The sequence below is a fragment of the Arvicanthis niloticus genome, chromosome 6, assembly GCF_011762505.2.
Source record: "Arvicanthis niloticus isolate mArvNil1 chromosome 6, mArvNil1.pat.X, whole genome shotgun sequence".
Taxonomy (NCBI): Eukaryota; Metazoa; Chordata; class Mammalia; order Rodentia; family Muridae; genus Arvicanthis; species Arvicanthis niloticus.
Window position 1 is genome coordinate 48,955,452 of NC_047663.1, and position 27,466 is coordinate 48,982,917.

General features: G+C 48.9%; 1 protein-coding gene across 6 annotated transcripts in view; it reads left to right on the top strand.

The window, feature by feature from the left end:
* The window catches only part of Spns3 (SPNS lysolipid transporter 3, sphingosine-1-phosphate (putative)), a 51,043-nt gene extending 26,824 nt beyond the window's left edge, over positions 1-24,219 (top strand). For 3 of the 6 annotated variants that reach the window (XM_076936382.1, XM_076936384.1, XM_034506636.2), the window contains 4 exons: positions 17,341-17,406; positions 22,687-22,785; positions 22,867-23,038; positions 23,886-24,219. In XM_076936382.1, coding sequence (XP_076792497.1) covers positions 17,341-17,406; positions 22,687-22,785; positions 22,867-23,038; positions 23,886-23,947 — 399 coding nt within the window. In that variant the 3' untranslated portion in view covers positions 23,948-24,219. The remainder of the gene's footprint in view (positions 1-17,340; positions 17,407-22,686; positions 22,786-22,866; positions 23,039-23,885) is intronic. The other 3 variants (XM_076936380.1, XM_076936381.1, XM_076936383.1) reach the window with 3 other exon arrangements.
* The last annotated feature ends 3,247 nt before the right edge of the window (positions 24,220-27,466 follow it).

Below are 27,466 nucleotides of genomic sequence, written 5' to 3' on the forward strand. Positions count from 1 at the left end.
CCCCAAAACTTAGTGGCTTAAAACAGTCTACTGTAGTAATTATTGCTATTTTCAGACAGAGTCTCATGTGGCCCAGATTGGGCTCTTTGTTGGCTAGTTTTATGTCAACTTGACATAAGCTAGAGTCACCTGAGAGGAACAAACCTCAACTAAGAAAATACCTCCATAAGATCAGGCAGTAGGCAAGCCTGCAGACCATTTTCTTAATGAGTGATTGATGCTGGAAGGCCCCGCCCATTGTGGGTGGTACCACCCCTGGGCTGGTGGTCCTGGATGCTATAAGAAAGCAGGCTAAGCAAGTCATGAGGAGCAAATCAGAAAGCAGCATTCCTCTATGGCCTCCATCAGCTCCTGCCTCCAGGTTCTTGCCCTGTGTGAGTTCCTGTCCTGACTTCCTTTGATGAGGAAGTGTGATGTGGAAGTGGAAGTGAAATCTTTTTCCTCCCCAGTTGCTTTTGGTCATAGTGTTTCATCACAGCAACAGCGACCCTCACTGAGACAGCTTTGAACGCACTGTGTAGCCAAGCATAACCTTGAATTTCTGACCCTCCTATCTCCATCTCCTCTTCCCAGGGCCTGGGGTGTGCACCATCAGACACAGATTAAATAGTGCCAGGGATCAAAGGCGGGGCTTTGTGCGAGCTAGCTGAGCACTCTGCCAACCCAGCCACATCCTTGACCTTCAGTGATTTCTCATGGACAGTTTCTCTCCTGTTTGCTGTTCGTTTATGACTGCACTGACCTGGGACGGGCTGTAATGCCCACCCACACTGACCAGTCTCTCCTGTGGCTCTTCTCCAGAGGGCCCTGAATCAGCTAGATTCAGAGTAAATCAGCTTCTTTTTAGAACACTATCTAAGAGACCCAAGTGGAAGATGCAAAGCCTTTTAGTCCCCAGGAATAACATCACTTCTGCCTTCTTCTGTTGGCTAAGGTGATGTGGGACCCACCCAGGTTCACTGAGGAGGGCACAGTGTAAAGGCATGAACAAGATGCGGCAGGATTAACTGGGGCCATTTTGCAACTATCAATCCCACAGGAACTTTCTCTGGGGCCAGTGAAATGGCTCAGCAGGTAAAAGGGCTTGCTGCCAAGCCTGACACCCTGAGTTTGATCCCTAGGACCAACATGGTAGAAGGAGAGAACTGATTTCTGCAAGCTGTCCTCTGGCTTTGTGGTCTGTACTCATGTCTGTCAGCCTCCTCTGTGCACACACGAACACAAATATTAAATAGATAAGGGGAAAACTTGAAATAAAAAAAAAAGGCAGGAGGAATTCTTTGACTTCTGTGTGGAGATGGAATGGGTGGTGCCAAAGTCAGGAAGAGGAAAACAATGAAGAGGTTTTTCCAATGACACAGGCCAGGGAAGGCGGTGGCTTAGGTCAGGCTGGTTAGTGAGGAAGTGTGGAGAAGTGGTCAGGTTCTGGGTGTGTTATGGAAGTACAGCAACAGGATTTCCTGACAGACTGGGTACAGAGCGAAAGAAAGAGAGGAGTTGAGAGTGTCTCTGTGGCTTGAGCCACCAGAGTCAAGGAGTTGCTATTTACTGAGGGGACATCTGAGGGAGGGGAAGGGTGGCTGTTTTTAAAGTTCTGTGGGGTTCCATTTTAGGCATGTTAAATTTGGGATGTATATTAGTTGCTTTTTCTGTCACTCCAACAAGAGCAACTTAAGGCAAGAAGGGTTTATTTTTGCTTCATGGTTTAAGGATACACTCCCTGGGGGCAGGGAAGCAATGCAGCAGAAGCATGAGGCAGCTGGACATCCTGTGTCTCTCTTGGTGTTTCTACTGCTGTGATAAAGACCATGATCAAATGTGACTTGAGGACTAAAGGGTTAATTTCATCTTATAGTTGACAGTTCATCACTGAGGGACATCATGGTAGATATTCAAGGCAGTAACCTGGAGGCAGGAACTGAAGAGGCCATGGAGGAGTGCTGTTTACTGGCTTGCTCCCCAGGGCTTATAAGTCTGCTTTGTTATACAACTCAGGACCACCTTCACAGGGGTAGTGTCACCCCTGTGGGATGCACCCCCACATCAAACATTCATTTAGAAAATGCCCTACAGTCTTGTCTGTAGGCAGTCTGATGGAGGAATTTCCTCAGTTGAGGTTCCTCTTCCTGGAGAGCTCTAGCTGGTGTCAAGTTGATGAAATAACTAGCTAGCTCACACTTCTTTGGCAGTAAGGAAGCAGAGAGATGAAGGCTGGTGCTCTCTCCTCCTTTTCCTCCTCTTCCTACTCTTCTTCCTCCCCCTCCTCTTCCTTCTCCCCCTTCTCCCCCTTTTTAAACTGGGACAGGGTCTCACTGTGTAGCTTTGACTAGCCTAGAACTCACTATGTAGATCAAGCTGGTCTCAAAGTGATGGAGGTCTGCCTGCCTCTGCCTTCTGAGTTCTAGGAGTGGTGGGTGTGCCACCAATTGGCCTCCCCTTCTCTTCCTTATTCAGTCCTGGACCCCAGCCCACAGGATGGTGCTACCAACATTCAGGATGGATCTTCCCACCTCAGAGCTCTCTAGAAACATCCTCACAGACATTGCTAGAGCTTGTCTTCTAGGTGATTCCAAATCCAGTCAGCAAGTCAGTCAAGATGAACCATCCCAGGCTGCCTCTAGGACATGCAGCTCAAGATACCAAGAGGCAGCTGCTGTGTGCCAGCCTGGGCTTCAGGATGGAGGTTTAGGCTGCTGACTTGAAGCTGGGAGTTTGAATGAAGTCACTGAAGTGAGCATAGTTTAGGGAGAGAAATAACATAGGGATAACCTTCTAGGCACTTACAAGCCAGGGGCTGGGGCTGCATGGCACTGCCATCATGAAGACAAGGTTGCAACCAACACTTTAGACTACTGTAATGTTGCAAATCATATATATATATATATATATATATATATATATATATATATATATATGTATATATATATATATATGTATATACATATATATGTGTGTGGTATATTATTATATATTATGTACAATATCTATTATTTATATAATGTGTATGAGTGTTTGGTTTGCATGTATGTATATGTACCACATGCCTGCAGAGGCCAGAAAGAGAACATTTGATCCCCTTGAACTGGAGTTATAGGTGGTTGTTAGCTGTGTGGGTGCTGAGACCTGAACCCAGGTCTTCTACAAGAGCAACTAGTGCTCTTCACCACTGAGCCATCCTTCCAGACCCAACATTTATATTTCACTTGGGAGAAACTTCAAAACTTTAGTGGTTGCCAGATGTGTTAGAACCTGAGCGGTCAGAGGCAGGCAGATCTTTGTGAGTTTGAGGCCAGCCTGCTCTTTATACTGAGTTCCAGAACTACAGTGAGATTCTATCTCACAAAAAAAGAAAGAAAGAAAGAAAGAAAGAAAGAAAGAAAGAAAGAAAGAAAGAAAGAAAATCAGAAATCATCTCTGAGAAGTAATTACTCTCAAGACACTGGTCTGTTTACACCCATGAATGTTGTTTCATTAGATGGCTTCCTATTTATCTTTCTGTACTCATTCTCAGGTTTATGTTCACTAGAAATACCTTTGTTGTTATTTTGAGACAGAGTCTCACTCTGTGGCCCAAGTTGGCCTGGAACTCAGTTTGAAGCCCAGGCTGGTCTCAAACTTGTGGAAATTTCTTGTTTCAGCCTCCCACATGCTGAGACTACAGGCATGAGCCATGGTGATACATACTGAGGTCATGTGATTTTTAAATAACTTCTACAAATTATTAATATTTTATGTGAATGGTTGTTTTTTTTCTGGATGCATGTCTGTGCACCATGTGTGTACCTGGTGGCCAAGGAGGCCAGAAGTGTTAGATCCCTTGGAACAGGAGTTACTGTGAGCCACTGTGTGGATGCTGGAAATAGAACCCAGATCCCCTGACAGAGCAGCCAGCGCTCTTAACCACCATCTTTCCAGCAGGCTTTTGGTTGTTGTTGTTTTTTTTTTTTTTTTTTTTTTTTTTGCATTCAGTTATCTATGCTTTGTATGTGTGTGTATGCATATATGCATGTGCTTGTGTGTGTGTGTGCAGGTGTTATGATATGCATGTGCTTGTGTGTGTGTGTGTGCGCGCGCAGGTGCTATGATATGCATGTGCTTGTGTGTGTGTGTACAGGTGCTATGATATGCATGTAGAGGTCAGGAGACAATTTGTATGAACCGTCTCACAGGTCCACTTTCTAATTCTTGGAACAGGTTTATTTAGATATAATTCACATACCACACAACGCATGTATTTAAAGTGTACCTCATGGCTTCCTGTGTATTCAGGCTGTGTGATCATTCACACATTCATTTGTTTTCTTTTGAGATAAGGGATTACTATGCTGCTCAGACTGGCTTTGAACTCCTGGGCTCAAATGACCGTCCTGTCTCACCCTCTCAGGTGCTGGGACACCAGGTACCTGCAACTATGCCCAGCCTCTTGCACTGACTTTAGAGCCCCAGAGAGAGGCTTTGAATCTTCTGGCAGTCATTCAATGTCTTAGTTACTTTTCTATTGCTGTGATAAGATACCAGTGGCACACTTCCTCCAACAAGGCCACACCTCCTAGTCCTTTCCAAACAGTTCCATCAACTGGGGACCAAGTATTCAAACATATGAGTCTATGGTAGCTATTTTCATTCAAACCACCACATTCTACCCCCTGTCCCCTGGAGGAGGTGTGTTACCAGAAGTGGGCTTTGAGATTTCAAAAGTCCATGCTGTTCCCAGTTAGCTGTCACTGTGTCATGGTTGTCTTGACATGTAAGCTCTCAGATACGGCTCCAATGCCATACCTGCCTGCCTGCTGCCATGCTTCCCACCAGGATTGTCATGGACTCTAACCCGGTGAAACTGTAAGTCCCCAAAGTAAACTCTTTCTTTTATAAGTTGCGTTGGACATGATGTCTTATCACAACAATAGAAAAATCACCAAGATACTCCTCATCTCTGCACTGTCTATCCCTTTTCTCCCCAGCCCTAGGCAACCACCAGTGGACCTTCTATCTTTATAGCTTGTTCTTGCTAGATACCTCCCAGAAACAGAAGCACAGAGTGTATGTTGCTTATGTGACTTCAACTGAAAGAAACTGAAGTGAAGTCAAAAGCATTAAATTCAAATTAGTTGTGAAAGTTTGGATTTACTGATGAAGGCCAGCTATGAAAGAGAATACCAGCTATGTCTCCCCTACTTCCCTCCCTAGCCCCCCAAGTTTTGTTATTCTTATTTTTACATTTTCTAGAGTTATAACATCCACAATCTGTTCTCTGTGCATAATCCCAGCAGCTCCTTGACAGTGGTCCCATATTTAAATGAAGCTGATGCTCATTATTGGTCTGTGTATATGGATTCTCTGTCGCTGACAACTTTATTTTGTGTCACCTCCGAAGTGCATGTGTTTCTGGTTTCAATGGGTTGAAATAGTTGAGTTTTTTCTTTTTCTGAGACAGAGTTTCATAATTTTGCTCTACTCAGATGGAAACCACGTGTACACGGGAACCAGCTCTTCCTGCACTGCTGGTCCCTGGCCCTTGAATTCTGCAGGCTTAGGGGCTGGGCTCACAGAAAGGCTTATAGCTCTAAGCCATTGTTTCTCAAAATGGGTGTCGTGACACTTTTGGAGGGGTAAAATGACCCTTTTACAGAGATCACATATCAAATATCATGCATATCAAATATATATGATATGATTCATAACACTAACAAAATTACAGTCGTAGTTTTATGATTGAGGGTCACCACAGCATGAGGAAATGTATTAAAGGGTCTCAGAATTAAGGCTGAGAACCACCTCAAGCTGGAAAGCCCAGAAGCTTATAGCTTTAGGCCACAGAAGCCGGAGACCTACGACTATAGATGTTCAGGTTGGAGGGACATTGCTCTGGCCTTTGATTGCCAGTGGCTGGGCATTCCCAGATAGTAAAATGCTTGGTGTTTAAGTGACAGTGAGGGTCAGCAATCAGCAGCAGCCAGCTAGTGCTGTAGCTCCTAAGCTTTGAGTTCTGAGACTCTTGGCTTTAAAGCTTGGCACCATCCCCACCCAGTCCTGTTTAAGGGTCTACGGCCCGACAGCTGTAATCTTTGGCTCTTTATAGCTTCTGATTTCTCTGTATTTCTACCAGCCTTCGCTGTCCACACCACCTGTGGTCACTACCATTTCTGCCTTTTGTATTTTCTGGAACTGTTCTGAAGCTCTCCTGCCACCGTACAGCTTTGGCCACTGCCTGTGCTTGCCGCTGCCCCACCACTGTGGCCATTATGCTACCAGCTCAGTCTGCCCATGATAGAGACAAGCAGGAAAAGACCACCTAAGACTCCGCCTACTGGGCCTGCGTTCTAACTTCACAGGGTAGCCCAGAAGAGTGTCTCCCAAAGTGAGTCAAACAGCCTTATATTGCCAGCAGAGCATTGTGGTATAGTTATATGATGCAAATGTGGAGTTATAATGTACTCTGATCACAGCACACCTTCAAGTTCTGCCAGCCAAAGGCCTCATGTGTGGATTAGTTATAGGCCCAGCCAACACTGTCATGAGCTTCCTTCTTGGCTTGAGAGAAGTGCTACAGGGTGGGCTGGGGTGTCTGGAGTTCCCAGGCTTGTGATCCGAGCTGCCTGGAGTAGGACTAGACCATGTCCTTCTGGAGCAGGAGTCCTTCCTTATAGTTTCAGTGGTCATTATGGCTGAAATGCAGTATTCTTGGAGTGGTAGGAGAAGACTTAAAATAACTAGGTGTTGTATGTACCTTTAATCCCAGCATTCAGAATTGCTGAGGCAGGAGGAGTCAGTTCAAAGCCACCCTGATCAGAGAATTACCAGGCCAGTCAGAGCTACCTAAGTGAGATACTTAGCATCAAACAGTAAAACCAGGGCTGGGGATGTAGCTCAATTGGTAGGGTGCTTGCCTAAAACGCATGAGGGTTTGATCCCTAACTCTACATAAACTGAATATAGGGGTATACGTCTGTCATTCCAGCACACGGAGATGGAGACAGGAAAATGAGAAGTTCAAGGTTATCCTTGGCTACACATATCAAGGTTATCGGAGATCCCCTACAATCTCCCCAACTACAACAGCAAACCAAATCAGGTCAACCAACAACAAAAACAAAAACAAAACTCAAATATGGCCAGGCTGTCTTGGAGGCCTGTTGTTTGCTAACGGGCTTCTTGGCTGACATTTTCCTGCTGGAGGCAGCCAGGCATGGGACGAGACCTGACATCTGCCACTCAAATGGGTGAGTGGCTTGCTGCCAGTAGTTGAATTTATATCCAGAAGTATATCTCAAGGAATTATCACAAAATTAGCATTCCCTAAATACACTGTTTACTTATTCATTTTCATGTGCATCCGAGGCCTGAGGTTGATAACCAATGGCTTCCTCTATTGCTCTCCTCCCTCTGAGACAGGCTCTCCCACTGACCCCAGACTCCACTGATTCAGCTAGACTGGCTTGCCATCAAGGCCCCGGGGGTCCTCCTTTCCCCAGCTCTGCCTTTGGAGCAGTGGGATCACACTCAGAAGCCCCTACACCAGTCTCTTTACATGGCTACGGACCGTCTGATTTCAGACTGAGCCTTGACTCAAGCACCGAAGTTAAAATTCTCTCTTCCTCTTATTCCTTTTTAAAAACAGTTTTGCGTGTGCGCGTTTTGCCTAAACATATGTATGTATACCATGTGCATGCCTGGCGCCCACGGAAGCCAGAAGAAAGCATCGGATTCCTGTTAACTAGAGGTACAGATGGTTGTGAAACATCATGTAGATGCTGACAAAGCTGGGTCCTCTGAAAGGGCAGCAAGTGCTCTTAAACACTGAGCCCTCTCTCCAGCCCCCAAATTATCATCCTTAACAGTGCTTGCCAGAATTATCTTCTTATGATGCTTAATTGTGAGTAACTCCAGGCCTAATGCTTCAAGGAAAGGTTGGGCTCCTCTAATCTGTCTCTTTACCACACAGCCCAGGCTGGCCTCAGACTCAAACTAATGATCCTCTTGCCTCCATCTTCCAAGTACTAAGATTACAAGCATGTTACCTGGTGCCCAGCTCCCCCCGCTTTTAATTTTAATTTGGGGGGAGGTGCTTTTTGAGAAGGGTTTCACTGTGTAACTCTGGCTGTCCTGGAACTCACTATGTATACCAGGCTGTCCTTGAACTCACTGAGATCCTCCTGACTCTGTTCCCCAAGTGCTGAGATTAAAGGTGTATGCTACCATGTCCAACTTTGATCTTTAAAATCCTTAATGTTGATAGAGTGTGGTAGTTTACACCTTTAATCCCAGCACTGTGAGTTTGAGGCCAGCCTGGTCTACAAGGTGAATCCAGGTTAACCAAGGCTCTGTTACACAGAGCAACCCTGCTGGAAAAACAAAACAAAGCATCCTTAAGTTGGCCCTTTTTTCCCCTTGTGGGTACCCAGATATTTCATTATTTTTTCTTGAAATCCAATAACTTAGTCGGTGTGTTAGTCTCTACTGCTGGGTAACAAATCATTCCCAAACACAGAAGTATAAAATAAGCATTGTTGTCTCAGAGTCTATGTGGTTTACTTGGGTTTTTGTCTCTCTCAAGGGTGCAATTGAGATATTAGCTCAAAGTCTGTTGTTTCAATTGCAAGCTCACCTGGGGAAGGCTGCCAGGATCACTAATGGTTATTGGCAGGATTCAGATCTTTGGGTGTCAAACCCCCTTTCCTTGCTGTGTTTCTTTATATGTGGAATTTTTTTTTTTTGGCCTCAAGCAAAATAGGCATGGTCTTCACCATTAAGCTACCTCACTCTCTATCAAGGGCTTCCTTTACTTAGTGGTTTGCTCCATCAAAGCGTAGAGGACAATGACTAAGAAGGAAGAGACAGTATTTATTTATTTATTTATTTATTTATTTATTTATTTCTGGTTTTTCAAGACAGGGTTTCTCTGTATAGCCTGGGCTGTCCTGGAGCTCACTCTATAGACCAGGCTGGCCTCGAACTCAGAAATCTGCCTGCCTCTGCCTCTCAAGTGCTGGGATTAAAGGCATGTGCCACCAATGCCCAGCAGAGACAGTATTTTATAGTCAATCACAGAAAGGTTACCCCACCCCCTTTGTTGTAACATACTCATCAAAGCAAGTTGCTAGGTACAGTTGATTCTAGGGGAAGGGGGACTGATTTCAGGGCAAGGACTTAAGGAGGCCGCTCCTCAGGACCAGGAAGTGTGTCCCACGAAGTAGATGCTCCACAACATCTCAGAGTTGGTCATGACTGCTTTTCCTTCCACATAGTAGCCAGTCCTTCCTCATTTTATCTCTCCGAGTGTTTCTTAAGCTTATCAGTTTTCTTTTCCTTGTGCTGGATCATGGTTGGGACTAGTACTTGGATGAGGTAAAAAGACATCAGTGGAGAAGAAATGTAAGAAGGCTCCCAAGCCTTTGGTCCTAAGGGCGGGCCCCTTCTTAATGCCATACCTCTGTACATCCCTCGACCTGGAGCCCTGCTCATCCTCATCCACCCTCCATATCATTCATTCTATGATTCTTTTCTTTGTGTCTTCTTAGCAACCACCAGGAACTGAGGTTATTTTCAGTGTGTTAGCTCCATATTGGTGTTGTTTGTGGTTTTCCTCCTCTGTTTAGTAATATTTCCTTAGGTAAGCCATCTAGCTCCTTATCCTATGGAGCGATAACTTTCTGTATTGGATTCATATCCTTCTTACATTACTCTGTAGTTCGAGACAATTATAAGGATATTTGTGTCCCTTCTCTTACCATCTGCCTTCTAGGTTAGATTCTTCCCATTCCCTCCTTCCCTCCCTCCCTCCCTTATTTCTCCCCTCCCTCCCTTATCCCTCTTCCCTTTTCCTCTTCTTCCTTTTCCCTCCCTCTCTCTTTGCTGTTCTTTTTCTCCTTTCTTTTTAAAAAGTTATCTTTATTTTATGTATATTATGAGTACATTCTCTCTCTCTCTCTCTCTCTCTCTCTCTCTGTGTGTGTGTGTGTGTGTGTGAGAGAGAGAGAGAGAGAGAGAGAGAGAGAGAGAGAGAGAAGACATGTGTGCGGTGCCCATGCAAATCAGAAGAGGGTGTATGTCAGATCCCTTGGAGCCGGAGTCACAGGCATTTATGAGCTGTCTGATGGGCATTGGAAGAACAGAGCACCCTTAAGCACCGAGCCATCTCTCTAGCCCCCTTTCCTTCCAATTAGAGATCAGGTGCATTGGGGTGGTACGGCTGTAGGCAAAGTTTTCCTAACTTGTCTTTCTATGTTTTTTCAGTCTCTGTATTTTCTTTCTCCTTTTGTTTTCTTTCCCTTATCTGTTTCTTTCTCTACTTCCTTTCCTTCCCCTCCTCCCTTTCTTCCTCTTTCCCCTCCCCCTCCCTTCCTCCCCCCCTCTTCCCCTCCTATATGTCTGCATAGTTCCCTTGGTGTGTACAGATCACATTCCCTACCCTGGGTGTGGGCAGCTCTGCTCAGACACTGCACTGGCTGTGCTTTCAGAGCTCTTGACTCTGGTCCAGGCTTCTCTGTGGCTGTCCTCTTCTGCATCAGAGCTGTAGTTTGAGTTGAACATTAGGCTCTGTAGACTTTTCTGTCGCCGGAGGAAATTACAGAACCAGGTAGCAACAACTCTTTGTTAGAGCCTCTGGGCTCTGCTCCTAGTGAGGATTTCGGTAAATGCAGTGCACACCAGAGCTCCTCTGTGTAATTGGTGGGTGCATCCCCTTATGGAATGGGGGGTTGCCATCTGGCTGGTGGAGGCAGGGCAGTAAAGTTCACTTTCCCCATTTCTACAGCTGCTTGTCCCACTGGCTCTCTGTTAAGGACACCTCTAGACTGTATCTCCTCCTATGAGGAGGGTTTTGTAGAGCGGCTCTTGGGAGCACCTGAGCAGCATACACTGCAGAATCATCTGCCTATCTGTTTGCCTGCCAGCTTTTAATGTTTATTCCATTAGATTTTGTTCTTTGTCTTTGGTGAAAAACCCTTTTCCCTGTCTTACTGCTTTTGGCTTCTGGAGCTACCATCTTTATCCCTGGGAGCTGATCCAGAGGACCTCTAGGGCCCTGTCCAACTCAAACTTGATCACCACATCGAATTTGCTCCCTACCCAAGGTAGAATAGAGCAGAGCCAGTGTGGACATCCCCGAGGCAGTTAAGATTGGCTGAGGTGGCTATCCTTTTCAGCCTTGAGGACTCCCAAGGCTGCCTGTGATCAGCCAGGATGTGTCCACTGGAGCTGAGGTCACAGGTCATCTGAGGGTTGACTCCTGGGACAGTGCCAGCAGTGGTACCTCAGGTCTTGAATTCTCCTAAAACTCTCCAACACCTCCCTTGAGGACTTCTGGGAGAAGCTTCTTTGCTTTCTGCTCTTTGGGCTTAAGTAACCAGCACCCCACCCTTAGATTTACCTCAGTGGGGCTTAAAGAGGCCCACAATCTTGCTAGGATCCAGCAGGTGTCTCTCCATGCATGGCAGCATAGCCCATCAAGGACGTTCACTCCCTGACAGGATTCCCCAGGAGGACTCCAGAGCTTGCTGCTTCGCTTTCCAGCTGCCAGCTTACCAGGTTGCTGGGTTGTTGATGGACTCTGGAGACCAGTCAGTGCCCTTGTCCCCCAGGCCAGTCCCTGACATCACAGGTTGGCCGGCCTACAAATAAAGCATGCCACCACAAGGCTGCTTGCTGGTGGCCAGGCTGTACTCTGGGTCTGTTCTGGATGACTCAGCCATGCTGAATGTGGCATTACTGCATAAGTTGTCTCTCAGTTTTTCCCTATGTACCATGAGTCCAGAGGGGACAGTGGCCTTCTTCCTTCCTGTGGGTCTTAGAATTTATTCTTCAAGGATCAGTCAGTGATCAATTTGAAGGCTGAGGTGGGCTCAGATTGAAGATCTGTGTTGGGTTGGGTTGACCCTGCCTAGGACGTACCTTTCTTCTTTCTGCCTGTGTGTGCCTTCATTTGTGTATATGTGTGACTGGAGTTGTGCAGGTGTGAAGGCATGAGTGTGTATATGTTTTGTGCAAGGATATATACAGATTGAGTGTGTGTGTGTGTGTGTGTGTGTGTGACTTGCTGGCCCTGTTTATAAGACCACAGTGGTGGTGTGTGGGTACATGGTAGACTACTTTTTAGCTGGTGCTCAGCCTGTGACTATAGTAACACCAGTACTAATTTGTGCATTCACTGTGTAGTTTGTTTTTTGTTTCTGAGAGTGTCTTGCCATGTTGCCCAGCCTGGCTCAAACTCTTGGGCTTGAGCGGTCACCTGCCTTAGCCTCCCAGGCAGCTGGACCTTACAGAGAGAATTCCATAGCTAGTACCACACCCGCTTTGATATTTTATATATCTCCTATGTTACCTTCATATGTGTATACATGTGATATGTGAGTGTTGTATGTGTATCTCAGGTTTTGAGTGTGTTTGTATGTATTGAAGCTTACATGGATGTGTATAAGGCATTGCATATATGTAATTGTATGTGCAGAAGTCCATGTATGTTTATGTTGTTACTTGTGCATCTGGTATGTGTATGTGGATAGCTGGCAGTGTAAACATGGTGGTGTGTGTGCAAACTTCTCTGGCTAGGATGACTAAAGCCAGACATATTGGTTATCACTGGCCCAGCTCAAGGATGAAATGTCAGAGGTCTGGGGCTCTCCAGAACAGGCCATTTCTCAGGCCCCAGGCAGTGTTCCCAGGATCTCGTACCCATCAGGAACTAAATCAGGGTGCAGGGAAGCCACCAGATCCTGAAGAAGAGCCCAAAGCAGAATCAGATTTCCCCTTTGGAAGTCCCCTCTAGATGGGTGTTGGGGAGATGATAGGGCCTGAGAAGCTGGAGAGGCCTAGATCAAGCCATCAGCAATAGACAGGAGGAGACAGATTGAAGGAACATGTAAGATGCAGAATGAAGAGTCATGCAGGGTCAGCTGGGAGTTGCCAACCTCCCTGAATCCAAGGGAAAGCATCTTGGCAGCTGCTGGCAGCTGATCTGTGCCTGTGTCTTGGCTGGCTCAGCCATACTGGGCAAGAACAGTGATGGAGAATGGATGAAGGAAAACAAGTTAGGGGACATGCCAATGTGAGGTGTATGTGGCTGTCCAAGAGGGACTTGGGCCTGAGAGATAAGCAGTTGACCAAATTCTTCAAAACTGGACATCTATATCTATACCTGTGTGGTATGTGTATTTGGTGTGTGTGTGTCTGTGTGTGTGTGTGTGTATGTGTCTAATTTATGGGTGTGGGTGTTTGTGGGTGTGGTATATATGTATGTGTGTGTGTAGTATGTGGTGCATGTGATGGATATATGTGTGTCTGTTGTGTGGTGCATGTGATGTGTGTGTGTTTGTGATGTGTGTGGTATAAGTTTGTGCATGTGGTGTGTGTGTGTTTGTGATGTGTGTGGTATAAGTTTGTGCATGTGATGTGTGTGTGTTTGTGATGTGTGTGGTATAAGTTTGTGCATGTGGTGTGTGTGTGTGTGTGTGTGTGTGTGTAATGCTTATACCATGGTGCATGCATGGAGGTCAGAGAGCAGCTTGGGGATATTGGCTCTCTTCCTCCACTTTGGTATCCAACTCAGGATAAAACTGGGGGTCCTCTGGCTCGCTGGCAAATGCTTTTACCTGCTGAACAGCTGAACCACCTTGGACAGCCATTGGTGTTTATGCTTGTTTGTTTTCTATTTCTTTCTCAGTATCTTTCTTTCGATTTTGTATGTTGCTTCACTCTGTAGCTGAGGTTGGTTCAATCTCTCAAGTGCTGGTATTACAGGTATGAGCCACCATGCCTGGCTTCTTTCTTTCCTTTAATTAAAAAAAAATTGTGTGTGTGTGTGTGTGTGTGTGTGTGTGTGTACCACAATACAAGTGTGGGGGTCACAGGACAACTTGTAGGAGTTGGTTCTATTCTTATTTATTTATTTTTTATTCATTCATTCACTCATTCACTTTACATCCTGATTGCAGTCCCTCTTCCCTCCTCTCCTCCCAGTCCTACCCTTACATCCCCCCTTCCCCTATTCTCCCCTTCCCTTCTCCTTTGAGAAGGTAAGCCCCACCTCCCTTGGGTACCAACCTGCCCTGGAACATCAAGATGCTGCAGGAGTAGGTGTATCCTGTCCTACTGAGCCAGAGAAGACAGCCCAGCTAGTGGAAGGGGATCCGAAGGGAGGCAACAGCGACAGAGTCAGCTCCTGCTCCAGTTCCAGGGGAACCCACATGTAGACCACGCTACACATCTGCTGCATATATGTAGGAAGCCTAGGTCCAGCCGATACATGTTTTTTGGTTGGTGGTTCAGTATCTATGAGTCTCAATGGGCCCAGGTTATTTGATTCTGTAGTGATTCTTGTGTCCTTGATCCCTCTGGCTCCCTCAATCCTTCCTCCTGCTCTTCCACAAGACTCCCTGAGCTCTGCCTAATAGTTGGCTGTGGGTCTCTATATCTGTTTCCATCAGCTGCTGGATGAAGCTTCTTAGAGGATAGTTATGTTAGGCTTCTGTCTGCAAGCATAGCAGAGTATCGTTAATAGTGTCAGGGGTTGGCTCTGTCCCATAGGATAGGTCTCAAGTTGGGGCAGCCATTGGTTGGCTATCCCCTCAATCTCTGCTCCATTTCTATCCCCCCACATCTTGTAGGCAGGATCAATTTTGAACTGGAGGTTTTGCGAGTGGGTTGCTGTCCTCCTCCCTCCATTGGAAGCCCCATCTGGATACAGAAGGTGGCTACATCAGCCTCTGTATCCCCTGATGCTAGAAGTCTCAGCTAGGGTCACCCCCATAGACTACCAGGAGCATTCCCTGTCCCAGGTCTCCTTCTAGAGATGCCCCCTTCAATTTCCCTCTCACCTCCTCCCCACACCTAACACTTCCTGTTCTCCTTCTCACCCCCATTGGGAACAACCTAGATGTCTCTCAACCAAAGAATGGAGAAGGACAACATGGCACATTTACACAGTGGAATACGACTCAGCTATTAAAAACAAAAACATCATGCAATTTGCAGGCCAATGGATGGAACTAGAAAAGGTCATCTTGTGCTGAGGTTACAGCCATCTACCACATGGCTGCCTCTCGTTGCTTGGTTTTTATTTGAAGCCAAGTCTGACTACACCACAGAACTCACTGAATGAGAACTACATTGTACTCTGCCTATGGAGATAATGTGTGCACAAATGTATAGAAGCAGGTTTCCAGCCATAGGAGCATGGTATGTTAGTCTCTGTTCAGGCTGTTCAGTGAGACCAAGGAGGGTGTGGGGGACCTTCTCAAGGTCCCCAAGCAGGTGTCCCACCCTTTCTGGCAATGCCACTCCTTGAGCCCAGAAGGCTGGGCTTTCACTACCTAGAGAGCCTCTGTAATTATGGGATTAGAAGGCAGGCTCTCTCCACCGGCCCTCTGCCCCTCAAAGCCGCAAATAGAGTGATGGATTTGGTGGCATAGTGCCTGTTTCCAGGTATGTCTTGAAACCTGGCACCCCTAGGCAGCTTGTTCATCTTGAAAGGCCCCATTGTGGCTGCAGCCTCCCTCTAAAGGGCTCTATTTTGGGACCAGGATCCACCCTAGTCCAGCTGGAAGAAGGAAAAGGTACATTTCAGGATGTCCTGTGGGTGTGGAGGTAAGGGTAACACCACATGGGAGGGTATGTTCCTGTGGTAGTGGATGTCCAGCCTGTGTGGAGGAAGAGAGGACTCAGAGGTGGGCTGAAGTATGTGCAGGAGAGGCTTCTGGCCCAGGTAGAGGTGGATGGATTACGGGACACCATGGGGAGGGGAGCCCAGCGCTGGCTGGGCTTTCATGTGGTCCAGAATCTGGGTAGACAGGCCCTGTCAAGATGGAATGCAGGGCTGTGGCCTGCCTGGGCCTCACCCGAGTCCTGCCCACCAGTGACTTCCTGCTTCCCACTACTGTGGGTGCCCAGCCTTTGTCCTAAGCCTAGAAGGAGACCCACCCTGACCTCAAGGGCCTCCCAGTTAGGGTACCCAGGGCCAGAAGCAGCAGCCACAGGCAGCTGGGTTGGGTGACGAGATCACAGGATCCACTTAGCCTCTACTCTGCTCTTCTCTCACCAGATCGGGTCATTCTCCTGCCCCACCCAGTGTGGCAGCACATTCCAGCCTCCTGCCGTGGCTCACAAGAGATGTCTGCCAGGCATTGTTTGTAGGGCTTCTGTCTAGTGGGCTCCTGCAGCTCGTTCTGAATGCTCCTATGTATCTTCCAGGGTCACCTCTGCCCAGGGCTCCCTCCCCATCTGATTCCCCCCACCAGCCTTTGAGGCATAGTCACCATTGGAGGCCCCTGGTTTTTTAGGCCAAAGGCCTTCCCAATCTCACCATGCACAAGCCAGACACAGAGGGGAGGGCATCTCTGGAAAGTGGCCCTTGGGCCTGGTATCTGGTCTGTGACATGGGTATGATGATAACTTTATAAATTACCTGACCCAAGAGAGGAAATAGATTGGTGATGTCTGTCATGCAGTAGGTTTTCTCTCTGGTGGTGTTTTTCATTTCTCTGCCTTTGGGATATCAAGCCTTTGAGTTTCCAAGCCTGTGCTGCTTTGGGCATAGCCCCGTGACTCCAGGAATGACTAATTCCACCCTGGCAATAAGCTCTCCAGAGCTGGGAGAAGTGAGCCTTTCCTGTGCTTTCTTCAGTTGCTTCATTAAGCTCTTCTTGAGTGAGGGGAATGAGGATTTTCCTAATCCACTGGCACGAGGTAAAACAGTGCAGAAAGCTGGGTAAGATGGGCCAGCCAGCAGTAGAGGATGCCAGGAGCAAGGCTGAGGGTGGCACTGGGCAGGGGCCTGAAGCTCTGTATTTCTGCTTGGCTTTGCCCTGGACCAGCTCTGACCTGAGGAAAGCCTTGCCTTTGGCTAGGCATTACCTGTGTCTGAACAATGACTGGACTAAGGCTTGAACCGGGGGTGGGGGGGTGGGGGGGTGTCTGAGAAAGGTGCCTAAGAGAAGCCTTTTGAGAGGTTCCTGGTGCAGGGGGCTTACTGCCATATGTAGTCCAGAGAAAACAAACAGAAGGTAGTTGAGCTGAGACCTTGGCCTTCTTGTCCTGAGTCTTCAAGTTTGAAAATGCTCTGGTAGTCCCTTTGCTTTCCCCCTCTAGGGCTCTGTGGGTGATCCCTAAGGGCTGGGTCTTAGAGGCCATGAACCAGAGTTCTCAGACCTGCTACCCATCTTGGGGTCTCAGTGGCAACCTGCCTAGCCATCCTGGGGGCTGCCATTCCAGACTCCTCCTGCCTACCAGTCTCTATAGTGCCTTCCTCTGGGGGATCCACAGTTTCCCCTCTGCACAGTTGAGGAGGAGCTGTGGGAGGGGTGGATGCCTGAGGCGGGGGCATTCATCCAGGCTATTCTCCATCTACAGGTGTTCCTGGCCCTAGGGGAGCTTCTTCTGTCTTGCAACTGGGCAGTAGTTGCTGATATCCTCTTGGTAGGTATGGGTTACATGTTGGTTCTGGCACTTTTGAGTAGCCTGAGGATTGGGAAGGACTTCAGAGGCCATGGGGTAGGGGGTTAAGGTCACTTTTCACAGTTTCTGTAGACAAAACACCTCCTTTCAAACACTCTCAAGTGTTTCCTCTATCGTCCCTGCACATAAGCATGGAAGTCCAGAGAGGGCTGGTACCTGGACCAAGGTCACACAGTGGCAAAGCTCTGAGCAAGGGCTACCACACAGGTTTTCTTTCCTTCTTTACCATACTACTTCTCAGTAAGTGGCCTCCTTGGCCTGTGTTTTAGAGTCACAGAGAGAGGGATGCTGGACTTGGAGCACTAGCCACTAAAGCCTGCTGGTTCCAGCCCATCCCACCTCATGGAGTACTTGAAGGGCCGGCTGGGCTATGAGACCTAATGCTGTTTTCACCACATGGTTTGCTGTCCAGAGTCCAGCTTACTCCTTCCCCAGCTCCACTGTGTTCAGTCTCTCAGCTGCCTCTGAGGAGGCATGAGGACTTTGAACATTATGAAAGTCTGAACCCTGATTGATAACAGGACTCCTAAGCTTAGGAACACCGGGGGCCTCCTGCTGTCTCCTGGCAGACTGGCGCAGTCTAGCACTGGGTATAGAGTTCGGGGTGGCCTGGCCATAGGTAGAAAGCTGTCTGGTGAAGAGGCTCAGGCTGGAGTCCTCTCTAGAGATGGCCCTGGGCATGAGCCTGCTTCTGCCCTGTTACACACAAGCCATGTGACTTTAGGCAGGTTGCTTTGTATCTCCGAGCTTAGGTTTCCTGATAAGGAAAATGGAGATGGAATGTTAGTCCCATTGTTGCGGGAGTGGGGGGAGAGACAACCTGTAGAAAGTTTAGCCCAGTATCAGGCACAGGGGTTAATGGATAGGATTCCTATTGTGAATCTGAGGTTTCCATGGCTCTTCTATCTCCTAAAGTTGTCTTGGGGTCCTAGAATCTGGGTTTGGAAGGACCATGGGGATGTATATCATTTGATCAGACAACAAGATCTGATTGAACACTATGTTGACAGGATGTTCACTGCCTGCTGTGGTTCAGACTCAGCCCTGTCTTTGGCTCTAGTGAACAAACATATCACTAGATATAGCCAGTCTTCCCTGCCCCTCTCTCTGCACCTGGAGACCTAGGCTCCAGGCCAGACTCAGCCACAGACCTGGCAAATGGCCCTGGGCCTCAGTTTCCTTGCCCATAAAAAGGTCTAATCATTACCTGCCTAGTGGGGTGAGTGAGACAGCCCGAGGGAACACCCACCCTCTACATAGCTCATCCCCTCTCAGGCGTTCAAGCCATACTGAACCTGCCCCCCACAGCTTCCTCCGCTTACCCCCCACTGTGATCCCTTTTCCACATGACAGCCCCAATGATATGTGGAGGCTACTGGAGGCTACGTGGCTTCCCTACGTCTGTCTCTGCTGGAATCATTAACCTGGCAGAGCCAGACACTTTGCAGTGCTAAAGAGGAGTGTGCTCACAACTGGGAAGGAGGGAGAGGGTGGTTCTGGGGGCCAGCTAGAATCTGGACTGTGGGGGAGCTGGCTGACCACGTGCAGCCCAACCTACAACTCTCCAAGCCCTTCATGGCTTGGAGGCTTCTGCTTTTAGCCAGCTCCATGCTCTTCTCTCTGCCTTCTCGACTGCTCTAACCCCAGTGGCCCACAGTGATCTTCCTGTATTAGATAGGATGGTGGTGTCAGGGAGCACATCCCTTTCAGCTCCCATGTTTTAGAGGGGCACACATTTACAAGAGAGTACACTATGCAGACATGGCAGAAAGCCAAGTGCAGGAAACAGAGAGGGGGCACATGTGGAGACTGAGGTCCCATGGAGAAAGCAGGTCAGGGAAAGGACTTATGTGGGGACAGATCGTGCAGGAAGTGGAAGAAGGGCCCCTGTACCTACCTGTGCTTCCTCCTAAGCGGGAGGTGAACTTCTCTTTGCTTGCTGTGTGGCTATTGCAGCCCGAGACATTCAGGTGGATAGCTGAGAACAAAGAGGGTTTAACAGGAAAATGAGATAGAGACTGTGGGTTCCTGGGGAGCTGGTACCTGAGAGGGGACAGGGGACAGGAGAGAGGGGAGAGGAGAGAGGAGAGGGGGCAGGAGAGAGGGGACAGGGGACAGGGGAAAGAATGGACAGTGGAACTCAGTCAGGAGTGTTCTATCTGCCTGTCATGCCTATCCCCACTACTTATGATGATTGTGGCCATCACTTGACCTCTGTGAGAGCCTCAGCTCAAATGCATGATAGATGGGCAAGTAACTCCCACCAGTGTGCTCCAGGCCAAAAGAGAGCAGCGAACTAAAACCTGTACCCTGTGTGTTCCTGAGGAGGTGTCATCTAATCCCCACCAGCCCTGCCTCAGGGTACCACTCTGTCCACAGGGGAGAATCTAGGCTCCTTTCTGTGTCTCCAAGGGCTGCTCCAATGGCTCTCAGACTTCATTCTTCCTGAGTCAAGCTTAGAGGAGCTTGTCACTGATTGCAGGCTCTTTGTCCTCATCATCTGATTGGATGGGTGGAGAGTCGGGACAGGAACTGCATTGCCAGCAGACTTCCCACAGAGGCCTGACCCAATAGTCCAGCACAGCTTCTGGGTTTTCATAGTTATCTCTCCAGCCTGCAGGTTCCTTGCAAATTTCTCTTTATTTATCTCCTTGTTCTCCATCCTCACGAGGAGCTCGTGCCCTGTACCCTCCCTACACATCTTCTCCTGGCTTGGCTGTGCCTGAGGCAATCTTTTCTCCTGGAAAGACAAAGAAGGTGTCTCTCTCTATCCCTAACTCTGCTCCAGGAGCCTCCAGCTGTCCTACCCAGGCTGCTCCTCTGAGGCTCACTCTTCCTCCCAGGCCTGAGCAGAAGGCTGCCTGAGGAGGACTGTATTACCATTCAGGGGTGTCTGGCCACAGGGGTTGAGTTGGGGAGTGCAGAAGGCAAGCTGCCAGGGAATCTGTCCTTAGTGATTGTCTCCCCAACTTTCTGTAAGGCGGTGGCTGCCAGCACCTCTCTTGCCCCAGGCTATAAAGGGACCGGCTTTTCTGAGAAGGGTGAGCCAAAACACAGGTGTTTTTGTCTCAGAAGCTGGTGAACCTGGAATGTTGGAAACCTAAAAGCCACTCATTTTCAAAATTACCCACCCCCAGCTTGCCAGGTGCTGCTAAGGCCCAGCTTTTGCAGAGTTACAGGCACTCAGAGGAAGCAGGGAGGCAGGAGGCAGGAGGCAGTATCGATGTTTCCCTATATTGAGAAGGTATGGAGGCAGGTTGCAGACCTTACTCTGAGGGTCTGAGCAGCCCCAGCCCCATGTGGATCTGTGTGGATGCTTGAGGCCTCTATGTAGGAAGCCAAAGCTGAGCCCGTCTCCTCAGAGCCACCCATGACTAATCACATAATTATGGGGTGAGAAGGAAGTCCTGAGAAGGTGCAGAGCTGTGGTTGGTTCCTCCTCCAGTGCTGCCAGGTCCTGAGGATGGCAGCAGGCCCAGCTTCTCTTACTATGTGGGAAGAAAACCTTGGCCTCAGTGACCACCGTATCATCTGATGGCCCACAGTGGCTTCCCAGCTCAGGCCTGCCCACCTACAAGCCCCTCTCCTCCAGCAGACCTCCTGTGTTTGTCTGGAAGGGTTCTGGATTCCAGAGCCATATTTTTGGGATCCTACCTTCCTGTGTCCCTTTTGACCTCTCTCTGTAAGACATTGATTCTCCTGCCCACAGGCAGGACCACTAAGGAACCTCTCTTTTTATTTTATTTTATTTCTTTTTTGAGATAGGGTCTCACTATACAGCACTCATTGGTCTGGAACTCTCCTGCCTGTGCCTCCTGCCTGTTGGCATTAAAGGTGTGAGCCACCATGACCTGCTTCTGTTTTCTTAGCCTTTGTCAGCTCCCCTCATCCCTTAACAGCGGAGGGTCAGGAGGCCAGTCCCTGGGAGGAGAAAGCCTGTCATCCAGTCTAGACCCTGTTACTTCCTGGTTGGGGTGCTCTGGGCAATTTAATTACCTGCTTTGTAAGGTTTTCCCATCTATAAAATACAGGAAATAATCATATCCCCTTCATGACTTGTTGGAGCTGATACATAAAAACACATGCAGGAAGTAGTCATTAAATGCTATCATTATTATTATTATTATTATTATTATTATTATTATTATTATTATTTGAAGATGGGTTCAGATAATGGACACTGAGGTTTTGGGGACAAGGCTCCAGAGCAGCAATCTCATCTGTGGCTGCCATGGTAGGGAATAGCTCTGAGCTGGCAGCTTTTCTCCTGAGACCAGTCTTTCAGGAGGTTCCATTTGACTTACTTGGTCGGCAGATTTTCACTAGACCCCCTTGTCCCTCATGTTACGGTACTCCAGGGACACAGGTGAAATTAAGGACTTTGCTATTAATACAGTATGAGAGGTAAGGAAATGGACCACAAAAAGACTCCTCCCAGTTCCAAGGGCGTGCTCTCATCTAACTGTGGTGCCTCTGTGTGTGTGTGTGTGTGTGTGTGTGTGAAGGCAGGCCCCTAAACCTGAGAGGGCTTCACAGAGGAGGTGGCATAAGGGTAAGTCTTAAGTGAGAAATAGTGCTGCCGCTGTTGGCCCAGTGAGGGAATGCCTGCCAGGCAGGAAACAAACACGCTCAGAGCCTTCTGCCAGCAGGACAGATATTCATGTGAAGCTTCTGAGTATAAACTGAATGACACCATGCATAGCCCTCAAGGTGGGTACTATCATTATCCCATTTAGAGAGGAGACAGGAAAGGCTGAAGCGACTTGCCCAAAGACGCACAGCTAATGGGTAGGGATCAGGAGTGGACCCCAGACTGTCTGACTCCAGAAGTCACATTCTTGATGCCCTTACCTTCTTGCATGGAACTGTGTGAGCCTCCCTGGCTCAGCTGCCCTGCACTGGCCATACCTACCTGCACTGATCTCTGGAGCCCTGAACTGAGATACTGCCTACCACTGTGTTCATAGCCACGCGGACTCTCCCAGCTCCAGTGTGAACTCCCAAGAGTGTCTCTGTTCAGTGCCATGCTCCTTTCCCACGATCCCTGTCCTTGGAGGCCTCTGGGGCTTCAAGGGGCCTGAGACTGAGAGTGCCACTCAGGTCTTGAAAGTCAGTAATTCCCCTCCTGTCCGTTCTCTGATCTGTCCAGTCTACCCACTCTGGGCAGATTGGAACAGAGGGAGAGGGTAGTGGCACCCTGTCTTCCCTCAGGCTTACCTCTGGGGCTTCTGTGTTTTGCAGTCAGTGGTGGTGCCCAGGTGCCGGGGCACGGCAGAGGCCCTCCAGATCACAGTGGCCCACGTCCTGGGAGACGCTGGCAGCCCCTACCTCACTGGACTTGTAAGGAGTGCCTAAGTGTGTGTAGGGGAGGAACCTGGGGCCACCTGGTGGTCCTGGCAAACACCCGTCTCTTCATGACAGATCTCCAGTGTCCTGCAGGCTGAGCGCCCCGACTCCTACCTGCAACACTTCCTCAGCCTGCAGCACAGCTTTCTGTGTTGCGCCTTTGCCATCGTGCTGGGTGCTGGCTGCTTCCTGCTGACTGCACTGCACCTGGAAAGAGACCAGGCCCGGGCCAGGCAATCTGGCAGAGGTACTCCTACCCCTTGTTCTCCCTGCCAGGCTCCAGGTTGGACACTTCTGGACTGGGAGCAGTGGTGACTGCCTCTGCCTCTGGATGGTCCATTCCAGAGCATTTTTTATGCCCCTACCATGTGCCAGGCAAGATAGCACATTGCCAGAGAGAGAGAGATGGAATTAGGCAAGTCAGAGCCCTCACGGAGCTGATGCTTTAGTGTCTAGAAGCAGACCAAAACCAGAAAACAGGAGGGGGAAATGTTTGCCATTAGAGCTATAGAGACAAAAAACGGGAAAGGTTGATAAGGACAGATGATGTGGTCCCCATTGAACTGGTGACACTGGAGTGAAAAAGCAAAGAGGAAAGGGGGGAGCTAAGTAGCTATCGATTGGAAGGGGCTCCAGGAGGTGAGAACAGCTTGTGCAAAGGTCCTGTGGTGGGAATGTGCCTGATGTGTTAGGGTCTGACAAGCTGGCCAGTGAGACTGTACCAGGGACGAGGGGGAGGGGGTGAGGAAAGCAGAGCACAGGGAAACCCTTGAATGGACTGTTGCCTTCACTGAGGGGGAGATGGGAGCCCCTGTGAGCTTTCCAGAGGAGAGGTCCTGAAGGTTTTTGTGAACCCATCCCCTGTGGATGCTGTATTGAGAAGAGAATTTAGAGTGCCAGACTTGGGGCAGAGATGTCTCAGAATGCTCTGGGCACTCGAGTTAAATCCACAGGGACGGCACTGAAAGGAGGACTGATTTGGGATTTATGATGCAAACAGGACCTCAAGGATTTGTAATAGATTGTCCCCAGGGCTGGTCTCCAAGCCTCTTCTACCTCCTTTGGGCTGACTGATCATTTTTTGCCTCCCGCAGGAACTCTGGACAACAAGGACATAGCCAGCAGGAACACCGGAGAGCCAAGGGCTGCTATCTGACACCAGTACCCCACAGAGTAGCCCTGAGCCCGGCTTGCAGTAAGCAGGCTCCATCCTACCTACATCCTGGGAGCCCCACCCATCTTGGCTGTGACTCAGGGACCCCAGCTAAGCTACACTTGCCACTTTTTCAATCCCCACTAGAGAGCTGCCAGGATTGAGCTGTCACCATCCTCCAGGGAGTCTGGGCCCTGTGTCTTCACCCTCCAGGGAGACCAGGCCCTTATTAAAGCATGACCAGTGCAAAGCCCTCGGATTTCAGGGCTTCTAGACCATCTTGTTATTTATAGCCTTGTGAAGCCTCTGCAGGAAGGAGGGGGAGAGAAGAGATGGGCAGGCCAAGCCAAAGATTCATGGTGGCCTCTACAGTGGGGATCCTGAGGGAGTTGCTCGGCTTTGGTGTCTGGGCGTCTCCACCATTACCTTCTCACTCAGACTTAGCTTCTCCAGTTTGCAGAGGCACAGGGGACACACAATACCTCTCTGTGAGAATTCGTCATCTGAATGAGAGGTGGTCTAGGAGGTGGGTTCCCTGTGACTGCTGGTGCAGCCTGTGCAAATTACAGAGGCAACTGCTTCCTAGCCACACGCAGAGTGGCTCGCATGACTGTTCACACATAGTCCTGAAGTAGCCCTCCCTCTCTCCGGCCTATGCTTTGACCTCAGCATCTCCATGGGGGTGTGTGTGGGGGTACCTCTATGGGACCCACGCTTGGCACTGGGTTCTGAGCAGCTGGGCTCAGCGGGCCCTGTAGGAGATCAACAGCTTCCAGGCAGGCAGCAGCAGGGAGGCATGTTCTTTCTCCCTCTGACCCCAGCTCTGTCCCCGCCCCTGGAGCCCAGCCAGGCAATCACTCACTCACTCACTGCCACCTCTGCTGTGCCAGGCTGTGTCTGCCTCCCAGCATCTGTGGGCAGAGCAGTGGCCCAGCATTCAACACAGCTCCTGGTCCTTACATTCTTCTCCTGTCTCTTAAGGTTTCTCCTTGTCTCTAGTTTGCTGTGGCAGACCCCTGGAGCTATGTTCACTAGGTCAGCCTACACCTGCCCCGAGGATCAGCTCTCCTCAGGGACAGACAACTCCAGGACAAAGAACCCCCTGCCCCCTTCACAGGTTGGCATCTGGAGCTCATGAAACAACCACCCTGAAACTCCAGGGAAACATGCTGGTGTGGAGAGTATGATTCTCTAAGAAGGCAGCCATGCTGCTCTCAGTATACTGAGGATCAGGGCTTCTTCCTCCCTTGATCTCAGCTGCAGATTCCACAGCTCTATTTGAGAGGCATCAAATGCAGTTTTCTAGCCCAGGCCCCACGTGATTCTCTCAAGCTAGCACCAGGGTCAGAACCTAGTATCCATGCAGCTGTGAAGCTCAACTTCCAGACCATGGGCAGAGTCCATTGGCTGGGAAGGGAGGTCAGAGACATCATTTGTGCTAAGTCTGCAAACATTCATTGATATCAGTAGGTCCCATCAAGGTGTGGGCTCCAGCCTGTCCTTGGACCTCCCAGCCCAAAGCAGGACAGAGAAAAAGGGGTCACATGACTCAGAAACCTTCTAGAGGTAGCTTTGGAACAGGTAAAGACAAGAGATGTGGAAGAAGAAACCCTAGGTAGGGGGAACAGAATTATGGTAGAGGGGATGGGGCAGGAGGCACATAGTGACTCATGAAGGGTGAGGCCAGAGGGGAGGTATGCATGCCACTGGTAGGAAGAGGCAGGACTGGCTGGAAACAGGGGCCCTCGGTTGCCTGCCATAGTGTTATAGCTTTCATCCCTAGTCTAGGGTCATTTCTTCTAGTGCACTCTGAAGTCTGAGTTCCTAAGATTCAATGAGACTTGATGCTCATCCAGGGGGTTACAAAATATTGTTTCTAAATGAGTCTGGGGAGTGCCAGAGTTCTGGGACTGAGGGACCCTGAGAGGACAAGGCCACACCTCATCTACTGCTAAACCAGGCCCCAGCGTCTCTCGGGTTCTACTTCTTGCCTGTTGGGGATCAGTCCCAGTAGATGAAGTCACAGGTGCAAGTCTGTGAGAGGACCTCAGTGCCTTACCTCAAAGAGTAGAGGAGTGTAGTAAACAGAATATATCTTTATCGCCTGAAGGGCAGTTGTTGGGTAATCCTGGTTACTGACACTCTGGGCTTGTTTGTTGGGAACGTCAACAGGAATGAAATGAAATGCTATTTAGCAAGCAGAGTCCCCAAGCCCGATCCTGCTCTCTCCCCGTTAATGACTCAGCTTCTAGGAGGCATCTTGGCAGGAAGATGTGCTTGCCTGTGCCCGTGAGACCAACTTGCTCTCCAGGTTGGTATATGACCATGGCAGAGGTGCTTGTAGCCTGGTGATGAAAGCTTTCCTTCCTCTCTGTCTTTACAGGGTTGAGCATGCATCTAGGTTCCTGCACCTCTACCCTGGCTTGTTCTCCAGCAGCTAGCCATTGACCTGTCTGTCCCACTCCCTGAACTGGGTGACTTCCTGCTGTATCTGGGTGGGGCTGTAAGGTAGCTGAGCTTACACAGGTTCTGTCAGAAAGTACAACAAGAAGCATTGATGATTGTTGAAGCCATGATTTACCCCAATGCCAAGAGGATAGGTTTGCACTGGCTCCTTCGGGTGGCCTTATCAGTTTTGGCTATGGAGCTATATGCTACAGAGATGGACTGACTACTTTAAGGAGGCAAAGGACTCATTCACAGTGTAGGCAGAGCTCATAGAATTGATGGGAAGGTTGAACAGTTCGAGTTTTTACCTCATCTTTTAAGTTTTTCAGAGCTCTAGACATTCTTTTCCCACTTAGTCAAGATTTAATGCCCTAGACATAAGAGTCCAGTTGGGTTAGGTTGGAGCCTCTGCCTGTGGCTTGATTCATAGCTCCATTAAGACCAGGAAGCCATGAGAGCTGCTAGGAAGAGGAATGAATTAATTCTGCTCATCCAAACCAAATGGCCAGGGGGGTGTGGTTTAATGACAGTGTGTTTTCCTAGCAGGCCCCATGTTTGATTGTCAATGCCAAAACGGTGAAACGGTGAACATTAACACACACACACACACACACACACACACACACACACTTTCCTCAATGACAGCATCTACTGTGATGATTTGGAATGGGTCACTGGACTCTCTACAAGGTGAGAGACAGGCTCCTCCCAATTTCCTTCCAGAGACTCTGTTTCTGAAGGTCTCAGTCCATGATCAAAGGTAACAGAGGCACCTACAATTTAGAAAGTGTTAAAAGTGCTCAAGTGAGTCACTCATCGACGCACGCCTTTGATCCCAGCAATGGAGAGGCAGAGGCAGGCGGATCTCTGCCAGCCTGCTCTATAGACTGAGTTCCAGGACAGCCAGGGCTACACAGAGAAACTCTGTCTCGGAAAATAAATTAAAATAATGGAACACGAACTTTGCTATGAGTGGGAATTCAGAGCCATCTGTTCTGAGCAGGAGAGAGACCAAGATGAAGTGTTCAGAGTAAAATCATGTGGCAGGCCCCAGGCTGGGGGACAAAGACTCCA